The following is a 22,795-nucleotide window of genomic DNA, read 5'->3' as shown; positions in this document are numbered from 1 at the left end:
GAAAACTACCGCGTCGCGCGAATCACTCAGAACGACCGCCCGCCCGGACGCAGGGCGCCGCCACGGGACCGGTGAGCACCACCGCCCGACGCGAACCGGCGCTCCAACCCAGAGGCACCCCGCCGCCGACTTCCACTTCCCTGCCACCGCCCCCTCTCGCCCCGCCCACTCCACCCGGGCGCCCCTGATTGGCCGGGCCACGGCACGCTCGCGCTGCCATTGGCCCGGAGTCCGGCGGGGGCGGGGGCGGGCAGACTTACCCCCGAGGTCCGCGCGGGAGAGTTATTGTGCGCGGCGGTTACTGTTCCTTGAGCTCCCGTTGAGGAAAGCGGCCGGTGGGGAGCCGCCGTAGGTACGTTGGGACCGGGCGGGAGCCCCGCGCGAGCGGCGGTTGGCCGGGTCGGCGGTTGCGCGGCGCCGCGCGCCTCTCTGAGGGTCGGCGCAGTTGCCCGGGGACGCCTCGCTAGCAGGGCGACAGCGGCGGCGGGGCCGAGCGAGAGGCCCCCGCGGAGTGGCCGGGGCTCCGACGGGGTCGGGAGGACGCCCGCAACGGGCGAGAGCACGCGTCCGCGGCGCTTCCCTGGCGGGCGGCGCGGGAGGCGACAGCGGTGTGCGCTCGGCGGCTGAGGCGCCCCGCGTGGGTGGGAGTGGCGGCTGCGGAGGGGCACCGCGTCGGCCGCGGGGTTTTATCCTTCCGAGTAAGTACGGGGTCGAGGCCCGGCCGGACTACTTTAGCGGCCGCGGGGGAAGGCTGGCGCCGGCGCGGCTCCCCAGGCGGCGGGGAGACTGGCGTCGAGACGTGGCGTTGGGAAGTGAGCCCGGGGCCTGGCGCGCACACGTGTGCCGGACACCTGTTGAGCTTAGCGGCGCCAGGGATCCTGCAGCCGAGTCTTCGCGGAGATGGGTCTCCCTCCCACGCAGGCGCTCTGGCTTTTGGGAGCGCTTACAAATGTATATGTACATATTTTCGTATCAGAGGCCGTTTTCTTCTTCGTGCCGCCGCCTGACCTGCTCTCTCTCCCCCATTTTGGCCAAGTCCAAGGATGTGCACGGTAGAGAGAGGAGGCGGTTAGTTTGCGTTGCCTCTCGGACCCCAGCCTGGCTGTCCTTGGAAAACTTGACTTCTCCGACTTGTGCGCGTGACTGTTGACGACGACGCTTCTGACGTTAGGAGTCGGCACCTGTTGTTGGCTCTGGGACAAGCTAGTCTGCGCTGCCCTGAAGACTTCTGTGTGGCCAAGATCTAGAAAGAGAAGCGGACCGAATAACTCCAACCCCGTGGAAGTAAAACGTTGGAAGAATTTGCGTCCTGTCCACGTACAGAGACTGTTAACTCCAGGTTGGGATTTAATAAGGCTTTTCGTGACAATCCTGTCACGCGTTTATTTGTAGCCAGCAAACGGACCAGCAGCCTACTTACTTGCAAAACAAACGGTGAAGAACAGTCAAGGTCAAGATAGGTCAGGGTCAAGGTCAAGGTGTCACAGGAGAGCTATTGAAAATGCAGAAATGCAGCCTCTGAATCAAAGATTGATGGCCCTGAATTCATCTTTTGTGAAGTATGCCTTGGTCGTGTGTCCTTCACTTCGGTTTTCCCTATCTCAGCTTTATCTGCAGATTTGCACAGACCACATCCTAAGATTATGCCTCAACAGAAATGCAGGAACAGTGTCTTATTGGAAACGATTTGTGTCTTTTAAGAACTGGTGTGTCTAGGTACATCTTGAATTTTCTGCTCTGTTTACCTTATTGACTTGTACATACCTCAGCTTTCAGCCCACTGTTATCTCCTTACTAGTTAGTATCTTGAATTCTGGTGTGAAAATTCTTGTGGATATCATGTAATTCTATCATCGTGGGTGTGGGAAGATTTATTTCATTTCATGTAATCAGATTTTAAGTAATACATTGGATAGTTGTTAGTAATAAAAACAAACTTTATAACTTTAAATGTACAAGTGTTCTCATTGAGATATTAAATATAAAAAAGAACTGTATTCTGTTCTTTTCTGTCTCCTATTCTTACATCATTTAAATATTCTTTTCTCTGAGTTTTAATTAAACTTTGACCCATACCTTTATTTTTATTATTTTTTTTTAATGTTTATTTTGAGACAGAGACACAGCATGAGCAGGGAAGGGGCAGAGAGGGAGACACAGAATGTGAAGCAGGCTCCAGGCTCTGAGCTGTCAGCACAGAGCCTGGCGCGGGGCTCGAACCCACGAACAGTGAGATCATGACCCGACCCGAAGTCGGACGCTCAACCGACTGAGCCACCCAGGTTCCCCAACCCATACCTTTAAAATGCATTATCGTAGGCTCCGGTAGCTTCTTGCCCTTCAGCTTTACCAGTCTGAGTGGGAAAGAAAAGATTGTAGTCCGGCGATATTTGGAGAGAACTAACTATGACTCTGTGGGTAGGGGAGATGATCAGATTAGTTTGAATTTTTGAATTCCTGATAAAATTTCTTGGGATACAGGGATGTTCATAGACTGATCTGGTAAATGTAGAGACTACTGTATATAGTGCTGCTGATAAGTAGCTTATGAGCTCCCAATGGCAAAAATTGCTGAGGCCTGTTTGGGTACTTAAAGAAAGACTAACCCTGGTTGACTTTTTGGATTAATTTTTAGAAGTATACATTTAAGCAGCATTTTTTAAAGCTATATGAAAGCTACCTTCCTGAGGATATAAAAGTAAATAAGATACACCTCTGACCTCAAAGCTCATAACTGAAAATATATGTAATGGCATCTTCAGAGAAGAAAGTTGTTATCTTGGGAGAAGGCTTTTTTAATTTTTTTTCTGACAGAGCAAGCCCGAGTGGGGGAGGGGCAGAGAGGGAGACAGAGAATCCCAAGCAGGCTCTGTGCTCTCAGTGCACAGCCTAACACAGGTATTGAACTCCTGAACCATGAGATCATGACTTGAGAGGAAACCTAGAGTTTGATGCTTAACCGACTGAGCTACCCAAGTGCCCCAAGGGAAGGCATTTTTGAAGATGTGATCTTTAAACATGACATACAGGTGCCTGAGTGGCTCAGTAGGCTAAGCATTTAACTCTTGGTTTGGGCTCAGGGCATGATCTCATGCCTCATGAGTTCCAGCCCCACATGAGGCCCCATGCTGACAGCGATGATCTATTGGTTATATAGAAAATACTTGTCTATAACAATGTATTGGGTTAGCTACAGATGTGATTTTAAGAAAAAAAAGATGTGTAGGGTGTAGAAAACAGCTAAATCTAATTTGTAAATATATAGGAATTGATAATTACTAGAATTTGTAACTCAGGAGATAACTAGTGTAAAGATATTTAAAAATACTGAAAAACAGGTTGTTAAATTGATTAAAATTGATTGCCACCGGGCATTAAGGAGTGCTGACGAGCAACTACATTTCATTATGAGCACTTTATAACTGTTTGATTTTAGGGCATTACATTGATGAAAGTTTTTAAAAGTAAAATTCTGCTAGCACTTAGAAAGTGGCTGGTGCAGCTGGTCCATGGACCACACTTAGAGTAGTAATTAGTTCATGCTCATTATCAGATAATCACCTGTCACAAATTGGTCAAGTTTTGTCAATTTGTTGACCATTGTATAGCCCTGAAGATAACCCTGTCCCTTCATAATTCCTAATCTGATTTGTACTTGTGATACAAGATTTCCTTGAATCTTAAGATCCTAAGATTAAATTCTGGCTCTGAACTATGTTTCCTTGAACAAATTACATAACCTAGCTCAGGTTGGTTGGTTTCTAAGTTTTACTGTTAGTAAAGGGAAGGTACATATTTGGTTCAGTGGATTTAAAAAAAAATACGATTGACATTTATTTACCGTTGATAATGTATTAAGATACTTTTGCAGCAAGAAGCATTGCAAGAGATTTTGTAATGAAAACCAATTCATCACCAGGAATAGAGAGAATAAATCAGTATGTACTTAACAGCTTCAAACTATATAAAGAAAACAATGATTAAATCAAAAGAAGTGCACAAATCCAGTGTTTTTAATAGCTGGAAGGTTGTGAACAGTACAACTAAGAACATCTGAACTAGTTGGCATTTACATATAACAACATTGTACTCAACAGTGTTAGAATACAGGTTCTGCTCAAGTATATATGGAGCTTTTGGAAAAATTGACGATGAAGCTAGCCTCAACAAATACCATTTGGAAGATAGTCATTTTGGAAGATATTCTCTGACTCTGGTGCAATTAAGCTAACTTTCAACAAAAATATAAATAGAGAATCTGCAAATTGCATGGAAATTAATGTTTCGAAATCATCCACAGATCCTAGAAGAAATTCTAATGACAATTGGAAATATTTTGAACCAAATGATAAAATTGAGAGTGGGTTTATCAAAATGTATGGGACTCAACTGAAGCAGAACTAGAGAAAAATTTTAAAGCTTTAGATGCAAAAAGTGAAGAGGGGAAAGCAGCTGAAAATGAAAGATCTGAGTTTTTATCTCAAGCTGGAAAAAGAGCAACAAATCAAGCCTGAAGAAAATGGAATTATGCCAACAGGAAATGAACACTACATACAATAGAGGGTCAACAAAGCCAAAAGTCAGTGCTTTGTCAGTATTGATTCAATAGATAGATTTCCAGTAAAAATGATGAAGTGGGGGAAAAAAACCCCACATCACTAATATCAAGAATAAAAAGAGCTTCAGTGAAGCCTGGCTGGCTACAAGGGCAAGGAAGGAGCAGTGGCAGCAACACCAGCAGACAGAGGCCCAGTGCTAGACAGCCAAGGACCAGAATGACTTCATCCTGCTGGACCACTGGGCCAGGCTTGCAGGAAAACCAACTTCTAGGGCCCATGGGTGCCAATATCCTCTGACTTCACTCACTGCCCTGACATCTGCCCAGATGAGCTAAGAAGCTAGTGTGAGTGGTAAGACAGCTAGAGATTGAACATGGCCTGAGCCGCTACCCGCTCATTTTAAGAAAGGAAAAGAAAAAAAAAATACTACAAATCTTACGGATGTTACAAATATAATTAGAGAAAATTATGAAGAACTTGATAAATTTGAAATTCTGTTGAAAGGAGAAAAACCACTAAAAGTAACAAAAAGATGTAGAAAATATGAATGGTCCTGTGTCTCTTTAAAAATTCAATTATAATTGAAAACCTTTATTACTAAGTTAACTCCAAGCCCAGGTGGCATTATGGTGAATTATTTCTAACATTTAAGGAAGAAGTAATAACCATTTGCAAACACAAACTCTTCAGAAAATAGAAAAGACTTTCAATTTTCTTGATGTGAGACCTGTAAAACAAAATGTAAAATGTAGACATAAATCGAATTGTCCATATTAATGTCAGATATTAATGGATTAAACAGATTTTCAGACTGGAGGGAAAACCGCATCCAACTATACGCTGTCTACAGGGGACACTTTAGATTGAAAGCTACAAATCTGTTGAAAATGAAAGGATAGAAAAAGATCTGTCATGCAAAGAGCAACCTTAAGAAAGAGTGGTTATACTGATTTCAGACAAAACAGATTTTAGAACAAAAGATGCTACTAGAAGAGAGATGTTTTATAAAAAAAAAGGACCAGTCCATCAGGAATTTATAACAATTATATACATACACCTAATAACAGTACCAAAATCTATGAAGCAGATATTGACAAGAATTGAAGGGAGAAATAGACAATTCAAAAAGAATGGTTGGAGACCAGTACTGCCCTGTCTTAATGTACAGAAAACTAGACAGGAGACCATAAGATTTGAATAACGCTATGAACCAACTAGACTGAAGAGATGTCTTGTGAACACTCAACAAGATAACAGCAGAATACATTCTTCTCATGTATGGAGAACATTCTCCAGTGTAGACACACTATGCCATAAAACAAACATCAGCAAATTTAAGAGGATTGAAGTCAATGAACTAGATTGATAACAGTGGAATAAAATTAGTATTTAATGCCAAGAAGAAACTTGAGCAATTCACAACTATGTGGAAATTAAACACCTCCTACTAAATAACCAGTGGGTAAAAGATGAACTCAAGGAAAAACAGAAAATACTTTGAAATGAATGAAAATGATATGCCAAAACTTTGGAGTGAAATTAAAGCAATCATTAGAAGAAAATTTTGTAGTGATGTATGCCTGTATTGAAACATACCTCAAGTCAATAACCTAACTTTAATACAAAAAGAAGAGCAAACTAAACCTAAGTCAGCAGAATGGAGGAAATAATGAGTGTGGTGGAAATTAATAAAATAAAAAATAGAGAAAATCAAGGAAACCAAAAGTTGTTTTTCCAAAAGATCAAAAAGATTGACAAACTTTTACCTCGACTGACCATGAAAGAGACTCAAATAATTGAAATCAGGAATGAAGGAGGGAGGCTTACTACTGACCTTCCAGAAGTTAAAAAAATAAATAAGAGAATAGAACAACTCACTTGTATACCAGTCAGTTAAGTAGTTGAAACAGACAAATTGCTAGAGACACAAATGAACAAACCTGACTCAGGAAGAAATAGAAAACCTGAACAGACCTATAACAAGTAAAGGGATTGAATTAGAAGGCAAAGAAGAGCCCAGTCACAAATGGGTTTATTGTTGAGTTCTACAAGACATTTAAAAATACCAATTTTTAATAAGTTATTTTAAGAAATACAAGAGGAAGGAACACTTCCCTAATTCTGGGAGGCCAGTATTCCTCTGAAAACAAAATCAGACAAAGACACCACAAGAAAACTACAGAACAATATCTCTTATGAATATAAATGCAAAAATCATCAACAAAACACTAAAAAATTCAATCCAGCAACACAGAAAAGATTATACACCATGACCAAGTGGGATTTATCCCAGGAATGCAAGGTTGGTTTCACATCCAAAAATGCAATAATGTAATGTATCACTGGAATAGAGAACAAAGCCGTATGATTATGTTAATAGATGATGAAACATTCTCTGACAAAATCCGATGCTCCTCTATGACAAAAACACTCAACAAAGTAAAGATAGTTGGGAAATTCCTTATCCTGATAAAGGTTATCTGTGAAAAATACACAGCTAACATCATACAAAAATGGTTACAGAGTAAAGGTTATCCCCTGAGTCCAAATAAAATGAGGATGTCTGTTCTCACCACTTCTGTTCTACGTTATACTGGAGTTTCTAGTTAGGATAGGCAAGAAAATGAAATAAAAGGCATCATGACTAGGAAGGAAGAAATAAAACTACTGACATATGACAGGATCTTACTTGTGGAAAATTCTAAAGAAGCCTTAAAAAACTAGAGATAAAAACAAGGTCAACAATGTTGCAGGCAAGACCAATATACAATATTCTGTTGAATTTCCATGTACTTGCAACAAACAATACAGAAATGAAATTAAGAAAAATAGTTTCAATTAAATAGCATCAAAAAGAAGTACAAAGCTGTAAAAACTATGAAATGCTTTTGAAGGAAATTAAAGATCTAAATATGGAAAGACTTCCATGTTCATGGATCAGAATGTTTGGTAGAATTGAGGTAGCAATATTCCCTAAATTGCTCTATAGGTTGAACACAACCCCTATCAAAATCCAGTAGGCTTCTTTGCAGAAATTGTTAATCTGGTCCTGAAATTCATATACACAGTCAAGGAACTCAGTCCAAACAATCCCCCTGTCCCCACCACGCCAAAACAAACAAAGTTGAGGACTTACATCCTAAATTTAAAACTTAGCAGAAACCTACAGTAATTGAAACTCTGTGGTACTGGCATAAGGACAGACCTATATGTCAATGGGATAAAATTGAGAACCTTTAAATATGCCTTAACATTGAAATGAATTGGTTTTTGACAAGAGCGCCAAAACAATTCAGTGGGGGAAAGAATGGCCTTTTCAAATGGTGCTGGAACAAATGTCCACATGCAAAAGAATAAATGGACCCCCTTGATACTATATATAAATTAAAATGGATTTCAAGAAATAAAGCTATAAAATTTTTAAACAACAGTAAATAGTCATGACCCTGGATTAAGCAGTGATTCCTTAGATATGACACCAAAAGCACAAGCAACAAATAAAAAACTAAAGTGGACATTATCAAAATTAAAAACTCGAGGTTTTCAAAGCATATCAAGAAATTGAAAGGACACCTACAGAGTGTGAGAAGTTTTCAAATCATATGTGAAAAGATACTGAAATCTAGAATATACAAAGAGCTCTTACAAGTTAATAATAAGGCAAATAACCCAATTTTAAAGTGGAAAATGAGCTGAATAAACAAGATAAACGTGGCCAGTAAGCAGCATTAGCAACCATCAGGGAAATGAAAATGAGTATCACATCACCCTCACCAAGATGAGTATACTAGGAAAGAGATCATAGTGAGTGTTGAGGAAGTGATCCTAAAACGAGATCTGTCATTCACTCCTGGTGTAAATGTAAATTTGTCTAGATGCTTTGGAAAACAGCCTTTCTCAGAAAGTTAAATATGGAGTTAGAGTATATCGCAGCAATTCCGATGGGTATATACCCAAGAGAAATTAAAACAAGTCCACGCAAAAACTGACACATGCGTGTTTGTAGCAGTTTATTCATAATAGCCAAGTTTGGCTCTGAACCAGAATGTAAATATCCAAAATTATTCTTGAAAGTATATATAACATTAGGGTAAAATCCGGGATGTAAAATTCAAATACTTTTTAAATACTCTCTATACCCAAAGTTGGGCTCAAACTTCAACCCAGAGATGAAGAGTCACATGATCTTCCAACTGAGCCAGCCAGTCTCCCTTTGGATATTTGTTTTAATAATGTATATTCAAATAATGTTTCATTTTGTACTTAAGTGGTTACTGAAACATTGGCTGAAATGCTTTTGGAAAACTTTTTTTTTTTTTAATTTTTTTTTTTTAACGTTTATTTATTTTTGAGAGAGAGACAGAGCATGAATGGGGGAGGGTCAGAGAGAGCAGGAGACACAGAATCGGAAGCAGGCTCCAGGCTCCGAGCCATCAGCCCAGAGCCCGATGCGGGGCTCGAACTCACGGACCGTGAGATCGTGACCTGAGCCGAAGTCGGCCGCTTAACCGACTGAGCCACCCAGGCGCCCAGGAAAACTTTTCAATATACTAAAATCCATGGAATTGGAAAGCATGTGTAGACCTTAAAAAAAGAACAAAAAATAAAAAGGACATTCTTAGTGAAGCATAATATGGAGATCACAAATAACAGAAAGGAAAACGTAGCAGCAAAAAGCTGTGAAAATCAGAGAGGCATAACACCAATATAAATTAAAGCTTTAATGGCATTTATATTACATGTAATTTGATTAAATTATATTGAAAGATTCATTAGACCAAAATCAGTAAGTTTTACAAGAGACATCTAAAATTGATGGGATGAACAACAGTATGTTCAGAAGGAGTTACATCATCAGATAAATAAAAGAGACATTATGTTTTTAAAGTTAAAAACTAACAGGATACTGTCCAACAATTAATTATACACCTGAGGAAAAAACGAATTTGGATTCCTTCCTTCCAGTACATTCTAAAATCAGTTCTAGATAGATTAAAGACTTAAATTGCAAAAGACAGGTCTTTAAAACTTGAGGTTATATAGATGACTTCTCTTTTCCATCCTTATGCTGCAGAACAGTACCATGATTCCAATGATGTGTCAAATGTGGTTTATTTGACAGCAAAGGATCGAAGCACAGGATTCAAGGTTGAAGAGTGTCAGGAGCTCTGGTGATGGGAGGGATCCCCCAATTACAATTTTTTAAGTTTTAATCTACCAGTAATAAATTTCACTAAACCTCTCTACAACATGTAAACTGTAGTTTACCTTTTATTTTTTTTATTTATTTTTTTTATTTTTTAATATATGAAAGTAGTTTACCTTTTAGATAGTTACTGGTACTTAAATTCCCTGAGCCCTTTACTGGCAGTGTTACTTATTTCTCTCTAAGCATACTGATACAGAAGTGATTTGTCTCTCTTTAGTGCCCTAAGTTTTATCAACGAGCAAGTTGCAGTTAATGACCCATTTTCTCATGTTTATAAACTTTAAAAATAATTCTGAGCAAGTATTTCTATTATATGCTCACTCAGGCCTGCATTTATATCATATACTTTTATAGTTAACGCAGCCACGCTACAGGTCCATGTCCCGAGATAACCTATTCGGAAGAAGGCTTCTCTACCTCCAGTGGGCCTTATTATTTCATACATTACCATGGGGGTGGGAAAGGATTTCTCAAGGGAGATTAAACTTTAGCCATAAAAGAAAAAAAGAAAGAAATTTGTCAATATAAAAATTAGGAAGATCCAAGATACTTGTAACTCATTCAACAAATGGTTGACAAAGGATTATTAGTCATAATCTATTAAGTTTTCTTAATATGTAAATAAGAAAGGACAACCCAGGGCGCCTGAATGGCTCAGTCGGTTAAGCATCCCGACTCTTAGTTTCTGCTCAGGTAATTATTTCGGAGGAGTTTGAGCCCCAGTTTGGGCTCTGTGGGGACAGCATGGAGCCTGCTTGGAATCCTCTCTCTGCCCCTCCCCCACTGACGCTGTTCCTGTCTCAAAAAATATAAATAAGCTTTAGAAAAAACCCAGTCAAAAAAAAAATTAAGATATAACCAGGAATTTTGCAGATAAAGAAAGCTGTATAGCCAATCAACATGAGAAGATGCTAGTAATTAGGGAAATGCAAATAAAGACAGTTGGGATATATATCTATATCCAGGTAGATTGATAAAAATTAAGTCTGGCGGGGCGCCTGGGTGGCGCAGTCGGTTAAGCGTCCGACTTCAGCCAGGTCACGATCTCGCGGTCAGTGAGTTCGAGCCCCGCGTCAGGCTCTGGGCTGATGGCTCGGAGCCTGGAGCCTGTTTCCGATTCTGTGTCTCCCTCTCTCTCTGCCCCTCCCCCGTTCATGCTATGTCTCTCTCTGTCCCAAAAATAAATAAAAAAAAAAAAACGTTGAAAAAAAAAAAAAAAATTAAGTCTGGCAATACCAAAGGCTTGAGGGGATTTGGATAGTGGTAACTCTCATATATTGCCCATAGAGATGTAGATTGGTATACCTGCTTTGGAAAATAATTTGTCTATCTTGAAAAGTTGAACATTTGTATATCTTACCTGCTACCCAACAGATCCACTCAAAAAATTTATACAGATATGCCCCCTTGAAACAAGTATTCGTCAGAAAAAGAAAACTGGAAGTGACTCAGATATCTTCATAGAGAAGTAAACAAGTTTTGTTATATTGACCCAATCGGTCATTATAATGCCATTAAAATGTATGAATTATTGCTATATACAATTGTGTGGATGAGTCTGGGATATTCATGAAGGAACAAGTGTTAGAAAACTATAAGTTACTCTAAAGCAAAATTAAACTATACTGTTTACACATGACATTTACAATGAAACTAACTTACAAAGGGTAATAGGAGTATAAACTCAAAACTTAGGATATAGAATTATCTTAGAATGGGTACCAGGGAGGAGACATGGTATAGGGAAACTTAAGTAAATGAAAGTTACTGGTAGTACTTGATTGAATGAGTGGTGGGTGGTTCAAAGGTATTCAGTATTTTTTAAGTAATCCCTGCACCCAGGGTGGGGCTTAAACTCACAACCCGAGATCAAGAGTCACGTGCTCTTCTGACTGAGCCAGCCAGGCACCCCAAAAATGTCCAGTACTTTCAAATTGTTGTATTTCATAATTAATGGATATTACATGCCTTTTGGATGCATCATATGGAGGGGCATATTTCCCCCAAAGTTTTCAGGGCTTTTCACTATTTTTGGCCTTCTCTAAAGGCCATGAGAAAGGACCATGGCAGTGTATTCACATGGTTGGAAGTTTTTGTAAGATTTTAAAAAATAAGATGCTGTAATCATTTAAGACTACTGTCTCTCTTCATTTTCATTTCCCCTTACCTCTGTGTCACCTGGCAGTAGAACAGCTTCAGGCAGATTGTGATTAAGGATATCCTTAGTGTGGGTTTAATAGAATACATCTGTGGTTCATAGTCACTTTTGAGTGCAGGTAATTATTGCCTGTTGGCCTGATCGTGATGGGAATGTGGTCTTCAGTGCCTAGCACCTGAAATATGTGAGGAGTAAAGAAGCCGCAAATTGAAATTTATGAAGCCAGAAGGTAGTCAGGAAGACTTTCCAGTTACCTCATGTTTAAAAATGTAAGTAGAGGATATAGCTCTCGTGGATTTCCAATCAAAAGAACTTCTCTCTTTGTTAAAAAAAAATAACATAGCATGTTCAATTAAAACTTCACCATAGGGGCGCCTGGATGGCTCAGTCGGTTAAGTGTCTGACTTCTGCTGAGGTCATGATCTCACAGTTCGTGGGTTCAAGCCCCATGTCGGACTCTATGCTGACAGCTCAGAGCCTGGAGCCTGCTTCAGATTCTGTGTTTCCCTCTCTCTGCCCATCCCCTGCTTGTGTTCTCTCTCTAAAGTAAATAAACATTAAAAAAAAAAAAAAAAATTAACCATGCTGGAAGAAAGCCTTGGTTTGATCATTCTTTCTATGGGAAATACTGCAAAAATTATGTTCACAAAGAGGCAGATATTCAGTCATAGAGGCAAAACAGGATCCTATATTGTATCAGGCCCTTGATTAATGAAAGTATGCTATTTTTTCTGGATTTTGTGATGTTTATTTATACATGACAGGTTTTGTTTTTTTTTAATTTGAATTTGTTCCGATTTTTTTTTTTCTTGCTATTAAATAACTATTCACCTCAACCTTCAGGTCTCACAAATCCTGGAACTGTTCCTGATCATATGAAATAGTGAATAAAAAGGATAAAAGCTTCAGGTAAGAATATAGTTACAAATGACAAAATTACTTAGGTAGTTTTGACTGTGTTGTTTGTTCCTTAAAAAGTCTTAGATTCTTTCAGTTTAATAAGTTCGCTATAGTTTGCTAGATAACTGGTCTACCATGCCCGTATATATTATATATATCTATATTCTTTTGCTTTTATTATGCCTTTGATTGTCACTTGGCAGAGTTCTTTCCTTTAAACCATTTACCTACCTGCAGTTTAGATCAGACTTGATATAGATACTGAGAAACACGAAGATATTTTTCTCTCTTATGTAGATTTTTCTTAAATTATGAGAAATTATTATTATAAAACCTAAATCGGCTTTCTTGTTTGAACTGGCGTCACGTTGTGTATCTTTAGCGTTTATTTTATACTCCTACTGGGAATTACTCCCGCAGTACCATTTATTTTGGAAATTTGAACATTAGGAAGGCTTTAAGAAGGTGCCATTATGTGGAGAAAATCCAAAATTCTTTGCAAAACATTGAGTTTTGTTTTTATGAAGAAATGCAATTCAGTCTTTAGATTATGTAAAGTATGACCTGTTTGGATTGTTGACACCAGACTTTAATGGTTACAGCAGTGAGGTAATACCACAAAAAGTGGCCAGATAAAATTATCAGACTTAGTATCAAGTAGAGGCTTACTGGCAATATGAAGTCTGAGTTTTACATAGTTTAGATTTATAGAATAAAATTAAAATTACTTGTACATTTTAATGACAGATGGAAATGGATGTAATTTTCAAGAAAATTACCTGACTCTTCAGGGATAGTCTGAACCTAATTTTAGTACTGCAAATAAATAAGCTTTTGTCTATTAGAGAGAAGCACTTAAACATGGTATTTTAAATTCTAGGATATAAAAGATGGTAAGTCCAGATAGAAGTAAGCGGAAGATACTAAAGGCCAAAAAAACAATGCCTGCAAGTTGCCGGAAGCAAGTAGAAATCCTGAATAAGTCAAAGAATGTCGAAGCACTGAAAACAGCAAGTGGGAATAATATATCAAGTGGTAATCAGAATTCAAATACCAGTGTCGTAACTAGCATATATGGACAGTCTGAAAATGCTGCTTCCTTGCTGGACTCTAATAAAAATTCAGTATGCTCGGTGAAAAGTAAAGTTTTGTCTCAGAATGTAATGAAACCACTAGAAACTGTTGATTCAGAAACAAGATCAGAATACACCCAAGAACAAGTTGTGTGCCCTTCCAAAAAGCCAAGTAAAACAATAGAATCTTCTGGGAAACCCTTTATACAAGAGACAAAAGATTCACAAAACACTTCTAAAAATCATTTGGAATGTCAGACAGATGTAACAAGGTCCTATTTTGAACAACGTGAAGAGGATTGTGATCTGAAATCCATTTGTTGTCCGTCCAGTTTATGCAGTGGTATGGTTCCAATACCAAAATCTACAGTAAACACCTTGGATGATAAGAGAATTGACAAGATCGTTTCCCATTTAGAAACGAACTCCATTTCCGAGTCACATGATAAAAGACAAAGTGACATTTTAAGTTCAGATACCCATTTTGTGCCTTTTGATAAAATACCTAAGTTGGTGAATTCAGTCATCTCCAGTAACTGTCCTGCTGACATGTTGAAAAGTGACGAATCCTGTAGAACCGGTCATTCCAGCGTTTCAAATTGTGACAATGCAGACTCAACATGGCCATCAGCACTCGACACAGATAGTAATAACAGTAAGTGCATACTTAAGCATCTTTTGGAGAAATGAGTCATTTTCCTTTTGGGGGATTTTTTTTAGCCTCAGATGTAGAAACAGTAGACTACATATAGTCAAGAGAAAGAGTAAATAATGATAATTGTTTTAGAATATCTTGTTTCTGAACCATTTAGCGTGAGGAGGGGGAAATAGTATTCTCCATATCCAAAGGAAAATAAATTCTGGCAAAGAAGGAATCAGTCACTTTCCCTTAAGAGTACAAAAAAATCAAAAGGTGGTTTAAGGCAGTTGTTTGGTTTATTTCATCTACATCTCTTTTTTTTTTTAATTTTTTTAATGTTTATTTATTTTTGAGCGACAGCACTAGTGGGGTAGGGGCAGAGGGAGAAAGAGAGACACAGAATCCGAAGCAGGCTCCAGGCTCCGAGTTGTCAGCACAGAGCCCAAAGTGGGGCTTGAACTCATGAACTGTGAGCTCATGACCTGAGTCGAAGTTGGATGCTCATTTCACTGAGCCACCCAGGCACCCCTACATCTTTTCTTATTTTGAATTTTTTTTTTCAACGTTTTTTATTTATTTTTGGGACAGAGAGAGACAGAGCATGAACGGGGGAGGGGCAGAGAGAGAGGGAGACGCAGAATCGGAAACAGGCTCCAGGCTCCGAGCCATCGGCCCAGAGCCTGACGCGGGGCTCGAACTCACGGACCGCGAGATCGTGACCTGGCTGAAGTCGGACGCTTAACCGACTGCGCCACCCAGGCGCCCCATCTTTTCTTATTTTGAAGATTTATTTATTAGGTTAATAAGGAGACTAGTTGAAAGAGTGTGTTTTTTTTTTAATCATTGGTGAACTCATTTCTTTCCATAGAATTGACCTGGAAATCATATGCCAAGTATAAGCTGATAGGTAATAAGGGTATATACACATGAGCATATACATGTGTGTGCATAGAGTGACAGAGAAACATCAAATAATTAACCAGTGATGTTCTAGAGCTACCAAATCAAATAGCAAAAGTAAATTTCGTTAGAAGTAGAATGTTTTTGTAGGTTAATGAAATATAAGAAAAAACCGATTTCGTAGGAGAAATTTTGTGTTCTTGTCTTGGCTTCATAGTGATGATTAAACAAGATGGATTTAAAATTAAAAATAATAATAGTATCACATATTAAAATAGGTCAGACTGCCTAAGTAACTTTATAAAAATACTGTAAGACCACTTAAGTAACTAACTAGAGGATTAAATGCTATAATTCAGTTTTTGTTGGTGTTAAATAGGCACTAAATAAGGTTGAAGGGAAAGTGCATCTGAGACCAGAACCCTACCTAAAAACCTAAGACAATCATTTTTTGGTCATTTTTTGGTCACTAGATTAGAGAATTCCCCTGTTTCTTTCCTTAGAAGGAATGTTTTTACCTCTGATCTTTCCATTTCCCGAAGGCCATAATCAAAAGAAGAGGATGTTTTCAGAAAAAAAAGAACATGTTAAGCGCATGAAAACTTCAGAGCAAATTGATGAAAATATTTGTGTAGCTCTGGAAAAGCAAACAGCATTGCTGGAACAGGTAAAATATCAGGGCATATATATTTGCTTCAGAAACTTCTGATTAATAAAAAATGGCAAAAGTTACTTGATCTCCACAATGACGTATAGTACAGGTGACTTTCACTTGGTGCAAAGGTGGTACGTGAAAACGGAATCAACAGATGGAGGTATCCGGGAAAAGATCCTTGTTGACTTTACCGTCTCTAATCAATCGAACATAGCCCTATGCAGAGCAACCTGGAGAATCACTTGGAGGTAGAGTGCTGTAGTAGAAAGAGAATGGCCTTTTTAGTCATATTACATTTCAATTTCCTTGAAAGACACTGCATGACCTTAAGCTTTGCTGGATCTCTTTTGTCCTGGTCATGGGGTTCTCTGATCTGCAGCTACAGCTGTTGGTATACCTTGTCACAATTGACCACTTCATAGACTCTGACAACCCAGAAGTCTCCATCATAAAGTCCAGTTGCATTCAGTGTTACTTGCCCTGATTTCCAGGTTTACACAGAAATGTTGCATTGTCTGACCATTTGCTGCATAGCATCATCAAGTGCACGTTTTGCTTTCACTTTTGCCCCATTTTATTTCATCGTACTACAGTTTCCTACGTCTGATCAACTCTGAGTTTAAGTGTAATGAGCTTTAATTTTAATAAAAAAGGTCCTCATTACAGGACCTATTATAACAATCATATTTTACTGTTTTACCACCACTGGAATTGTTCACCCAAAAGTCATTATGTGGTAGATTAATGTCTGTCAACTATAATGGACCACAAAGCCCCAAGCCAAACTATCCTGCTATTTCAGGAACAAAAACACTACTGTTTTCTAAAAGAGACCATTACAGTTATATGGTTATGTATTATATGAATATATAGTCACATAATAAATAAATGGAAACCTTATTGAAAGACTCATGCAGAACCATCATGAAAGCCAATCAGCAGTTTTTCCCTTTCCTCCTAGTCTTTTCTTCCAGGAAGACCAAAGGAAACTCTAATATGTACATAACTCTATTATTTGCAGGAGGGGAGTAGCAAAATTATGGTAAGCATAGATCTAGCTTACGAAAAAGTTTGCGGATTCCAGCTGTGTCTTACTTCGGTGATTAGTAGCTGAATTTAGAAAGAAGTTCTTTTTTTTTTTTTAATGGGTTTTTCTTGTTTTTGTTTTTGTTTTTTTTTGAGAGAGAGTGCAGGAGGGGCAGAGAGAGAGGCAGACACAGAATCCGAAGCAGGCTCCAGACCCTAAGCTGTCAGCACAGAGCCTGACACGGGGTTCGAACTCAAGAGGTGTGAGAACGTGACCTCAGCCGAAGTCGGACACTCAACTGACTGAGCCACCCAGGTGCCCCTAGAAATAAGTTCTGATAGGGACATATAAAGACAAAATTTAATTTTTGTATCATTTTGGTTTCACTGGCAGGGGAAGATTACACTTTTCATTCATTATTGTTATCTGTCTCACAAAATACTTGGTCTGAGTTGACACAGAAAATGGTCCTTCCAAGTGAGGTTTAAGGAATGCAGTCTATTTTGTTTTGTCAGCCCCCCCGCCAAAAGTTTTCTTGCACATTCTTCGGAAATACCTTGGGTTTCAACTAATTACTATCTTTTTACCTATCTCTAAACAGCTAGCTTTCCATCCCTTGATATTTTAATTCCTGTTCAAACAGTTAACTCTCTAAACCATACCTATTTATTTTTCTTGTTTGATTCCCAGAATAGGTCCTACCATTCTGACATCGTTCTTCCCTGAGAGAGTCCCAGAGCTGTTGACTCTTCTCTCTCAAGATTCTGTAAGGATCTTGGCCTCACTGATTTCAATTAAATTATTGAAGTGGAGGGGTTTTTCTTCTAAAGTCCAAGGTATTCATCTACCCATAGATAAGTGGAATTCCTCATCCTAGGAAGTTGGGGCAGATTGGAAATGCATAATTGCCAGTCTTTCTCCAAGCTCTAGGCTACTTTGACTGCCATCTGCAAATTGTACCTAGGATTTGCATCTGATACCATACTTTTGGACACATTACCATCAGCACAAGACATTTATGAGGTATTTGGTCGAAGTTATTACATCTTCCTTGTTCTTCAGGAACATCACCACTAAACGAGAACAAATGTCCCCTCTAACCAAGAGTAATCACCCGTAGGTGGGCAGTTAGTCCTTTTAAATAACCAAGTTTTAAGAGTAGGCCTCCATCTGAATCACCAGGAATACTTGCTTGGTTAAATTGTGGTTTTTACTGGGCTCACTAATAGTTGAAGACTGTTGTTTGAGGCTCCTTTTTTCTCACACTTACCTGAGAATTACTCGTGGTGCCTGTTAATTATACAGCTTTCCAGGCCTTTTTCCAGGAAGTTCTGGTTGGTGAATTCAGGGTAGGGCTTAGGAATCTGTGATGTTCACAAATGTCCCATAATGGTTCTTGGTCACCAGGGAAGGTTCGCAAATACTGTGTGGCCTCCACTTGTTAGCAAAACGCTATTTCCATATTCAAAACATTTAGATAGTTTCTCCAAGATTCATCTCAGTATGAGCTTTACATATTGACCCCAGCCATTGAACTGGCAAGTATGCAGTAACCCATAAAAACCACACATGGGTAACAGGTAACACCCGACAGTAAAAAATAGTATGTTTTTCTGAGCACTTATTTATATAATATACTTATTTTGAGCACTTACTAGTTTAATCAAATACTTAAAAGTTTGAAAGTGAAAATGACAGTCGTGCCTAATATTGAGAAAACCACTGAAGAAATGTTAAGCATTACAGAAAAAATCAAGTAGATGATAATGTTGAAGAGTAAGAACAGTTGGAAATGTGAAGGAAAAACCTTAGGAATAATCAAATAAAATTGCTGAGTATGAGAAATCATCCAGGTGATACCAGTGTAAAAGAGTTAACATAGAAGCTTTGTGTTCCAATTTCAGACACCAAGAAACAAGAATTTATGGGGAAAAATACAAATATTACCAATAAATATCTTAAGTGTATCATGATAGGTTTTGTTATTAAGAGAGACTACTTACTGTGTTAGGAAAGTGGCTTACAGGAGGTTACAGGTTCAAAAAGGTACAGTGGATGTTTCTGAATATATGGCTCGACAGAGCTTTTCATAGCCGTGGGCATTGAGATTAATTATACTCCCTGAAAATAGGCCAGTCTGTTTTCTAAAAAACAGCCAGACAATGAAATGCATTAATGTTTCGTGTGATAGCTACTACAGACTGTTAGGATAGCTTGTTTTATGCCAAACGGCATTAGTCACTACCTAATTGTTCCTGGCCTCTTTCAGTTTTAACAGTAGGAAAGTCACCCCCTAAAAAAACCTATGCAAGTAAAGTGGATTATGTTGCATATTTATTTCCTTTATGCCAATTCACTATTTTCTATTTTATGGAGCTCTTTCACATATTAACCTTTCGTATTATAAAAATCCTATGAGGATCATTTGTTCAGCATTGTATTATCTACCCCTATGTGGACAAAGAAAATGAAGCCGAGAGATACTGTGACTTCCCAAAGGTCATGTAGCTTGTTAATGACTGGGCCAAGGCTCAGACTTCCATAATTTGCTTCAGATTTACTACAGACCAACCAACCATGTTCATTGGGCTCTGGTTTTCAGATAGGTAGAGATCCTTTTTATGGAATACAGGTTTCAGTTATGCTTATTAAAAAATCTAAATGGGGGCCCCTGGGTGGCTCAGTCGGTTACGCGTCCGACTTCGGCTCAGGTCACAATCTCACAGTTCACGGGTTCGAGCCCCACGTCAGGCTCTGGGCTGACTGCTCGGAGCCTGGAGCCCGCTTGGGATTCTGTGTCTCCCTCTCTCTCGCCCCTCCCCTGCTCACGCTCTCTTGCTCTGTCTCTCAAAAATGAATAAATGTTAAAAAATATATATATAAATGGGATATAGGCTTTTACCTTTCCTTTAATATATATTATGGAATTCAGCTGAAACTACAGGAAACTAAAATTAGCACTGGGAGACGACATTTAATTTTTTCTAACATCTCCATAGATGGTGTGTCTTGCTGAATTTGATATTCGAACTTCTATAAAACTTACTCATACAGTCATATACATAGAAACATAAAAATATGAAAAAAAAAAGTATATTTTATTGGTTACAGTAAATCCAAAAAAGAGCAAAGATGTTTTGAAGGGGCAGAAAATAAAATTGTTTTTCAACTTGAAACATGGGGTGTTTGGGGTTTTTTTTTTTAATTCTAGGTCAAACATTTGATTCGACAGGAGATCTATAGTGTAAATTACAAACTATTTGATAACAAACTGAAAGAACTGACTGAACGCATTGGGAGGACACAGTGCAGGAATAAACATGAAGCAGTAGCTGATGAACTCTTCGTAAGTTTCTAATTTCATCTGACTTAATTTAGAAGTGGAATATAGTGATATTTTACCTGTTAGGAAATGGAAACAATAAAGCAGACCCAAGTCTGATCCTTGACCACAAGCATTATGTACTATACCAGAGGCAATAGAATCTATTAGCAATATTGGCCCTTGTGAGATACTTTTAGAAATATTATTCTGTGCTTTTCTGTTGTCAGTAATTCTGTGTCGATTGACCTAATACATAGGCAGTTGTGTTTTTTTTAATTCAAAACATATTCTGTATTAGAGCTCCTACAGCCTGTTTCAAACTGTCTCGGGGGTTTTGTTTGGTTCTACTTTTCTAAGGTTACTTGCTGATTGGTGTTTGTACCGACATGAGTGTTACTGTGGCTCAGTTAGAAGTTTGGGGTTTTTATCTTCCATTCTTTTTTTTTTTTTTTTTTTTCAACGTTTTTTATTTATTTTTGGGACAGAGAGAGACAGAGCATGAACGGGGGAGGGGCAGAGAGAGAGGGAGACGCAGAATCGGAAACAGGCTCCAGGCTCCGAGCCATCAGCCCAGAGCCTGACGCGGGGCTCGAACTCACGGACCGCGAGATCGTGACCTGGCTGAAGTCGGACGCTTAACCGACTGCGCCACCCAGGCGCCCCTTATCTTCCATTCTTAAATGGTATATCAGCATCAAACATGATTTAAATCTTTGCTTATATAAGAATTTCTCATTTACTTGGGTGGCTACCTAAGTGTTAGAAGACCACTTTGGCAAATACATAGTTTTCCCTTCATCTCTATATTATTTAGTACTTTGGTTTCATATTTGTTTTCCTCTTTTTCTTCTAGGCGAAAATATCCAAACTTCAGAGACGCATTAAAACAGTATTGCAAACTCAAAAGAATTGCTTGGAACCAAATGTATTAACCAATAACACAGCCTGTAAGGTTGGTATAAACATATAGGAGTTTTAATTACCTCACTGACCCACATTACAGGTAGTTGGATTTTATGAAAGGAAATGTCGGCTTTAAAGACAATACATTTGTTTTTGGAATGTTCCTATGATGCTGTCTCTGGAGAAGATAGTCTGCAGAGTATCCTCCAAATGCCACTTATATTTCTTTCATCAAGTGAGTGGAGAGGTAAAAAATAAAGTAAAATAAAGTGAGTAGAGAGGTGATTTGTGATTACCTAGACTGCTCCCATCCCCACCATTTTATCATGATAAAGAATTTAAAACACACACTACAGCAAAGTTGAAAAAATTTAACAGTGAACACTTGTATACACGGCATCTAAATTCTACCTTTACTATTTTTATGTGTTGATTTTTGTCATATATCTGTCAATCCATTCGTCTCCTAAGCCATCTTTATATTTGGTGCATTCCTAAATACTAACCTGTTTTGTAGCAGAATATATTTCCAAAATATTTCAGCAAGGGTATCATTGGAGTTTGGCATCTGTTTATATTTTTTATATAAAATTTGAATCTAATCTTCAATGTACGTTCACTGAGTTTTTTTCTTGTAGTGTCTTTATTTTCTTTGGTATCGTATTTATGGTAGCTAGCCTCAGTACAAGAATTGGAAAGCATTCCTACCCCTGTTTCCTGGAAGTTTGTGGTAAAGTTTTTGTTACTGCCTTAAATGTTTGATAGAATCCATCTCTGAAGACTCTCTGGGCGAGAGCCTTTTTTATAGGGAGACTTTTTCTCGAAATGCAACTCTTTAATAGGTACGGGGAAGTTCACATTTTTCTCTTTGATCTCGTGTCGTTTTGTAAGTTACCTTCACAAGGAATGTGACCATTTTATCTAAGTTGTTGAATGTGTTGACAAATGAATGACAAAATTTTCTTGTCCCTTTTTTTTTTTTAAATATTTTTTTTATGTTTATTTCTTTTTTTTTTTTTTTTTTAATTTTTTTTTTTCAACGTTTTTTATTTATTTTTGGGACAGAGAGAGACAGAGCATGAACGGGGGAGGGGCAGAGAGAGAGGGAGACACAGAATCGGAAACAGGCTCCAGGCTCTGAGCCATCAGCCCAGAGCCTGACGCGGGGCTCGAACTCACGGACCGCAAGATCGTGACCTGGCTGAAGTCGGACGCTTAACCGACTGCGCCACCCAGGCGCCCCTATGTTTATTTCTTTTTGAGAGAGAGAGAGATAGAGCATGAGCAGGGAAGGGGCAGAGAGAGAGGGAGACACAGAACCCGAAGCAGGCTTCAGGCCCTGAGCTGTCAGCACAGAGGCTGACATGGGGCTTGAACCCACAAAACAGTGAGATCATGCCCTGAGCCAAAATCAGGAGTCTGACGCTTAACCCATTGACCCACCCA

General features: G+C 38.8%; 1 protein-coding gene across 3 annotated transcripts in view; it reads left to right on the top strand.

Annotated features, from left to right (window-relative positions):
* The first annotated feature begins 258 nt into the window (after window positions 1–258).
* ATF7IP2 (activating transcription factor 7 interacting protein 2) overlaps window positions 259–22,795 on the top strand; it is a 60,245-nt gene continuing 37,708 nt past the window's right edge. The window contains exons 1-6 of one of the 3 annotated variants that reach the window (XM_058710213.1): window positions 259–352; window positions 12,770–12,835; window positions 13,707–14,554; window positions 15,982–16,106; window positions 20,333–20,467; window positions 21,300–21,398. In XM_058710213.1, coding sequence (XP_058566196.1) covers window positions 13,717–14,554; window positions 15,982–16,106; window positions 20,333–20,467; window positions 21,300–21,398 — 1,197 coding nt within the window. In that variant the 5' untranslated portion in view covers window positions 259–352; window positions 12,770–12,835; window positions 13,707–13,716. Of the gene's footprint in view, window positions 353–391; window positions 699–1,601; window positions 1,717–12,769; window positions 12,836–13,706; window positions 14,555–15,981; window positions 16,107–20,332; window positions 20,468–21,299; window positions 21,399–22,795 lie in introns of those variants that run through there. The other 2 variants (XM_058710212.1, XM_058710214.1) reach the window with 2 other exon arrangements.

Source organism: Neofelis nebulosa, chromosome 18 (genome assembly GCF_028018385.1).
Source record: "Neofelis nebulosa isolate mNeoNeb1 chromosome 18, mNeoNeb1.pri, whole genome shotgun sequence".
Classification (NCBI taxonomy): domain Eukaryota; kingdom Metazoa; phylum Chordata; class Mammalia; order Carnivora; family Felidae; genus Neofelis; species Neofelis nebulosa.
This window is presented reverse-complemented; position numbering and strand designations above follow the sequence as displayed.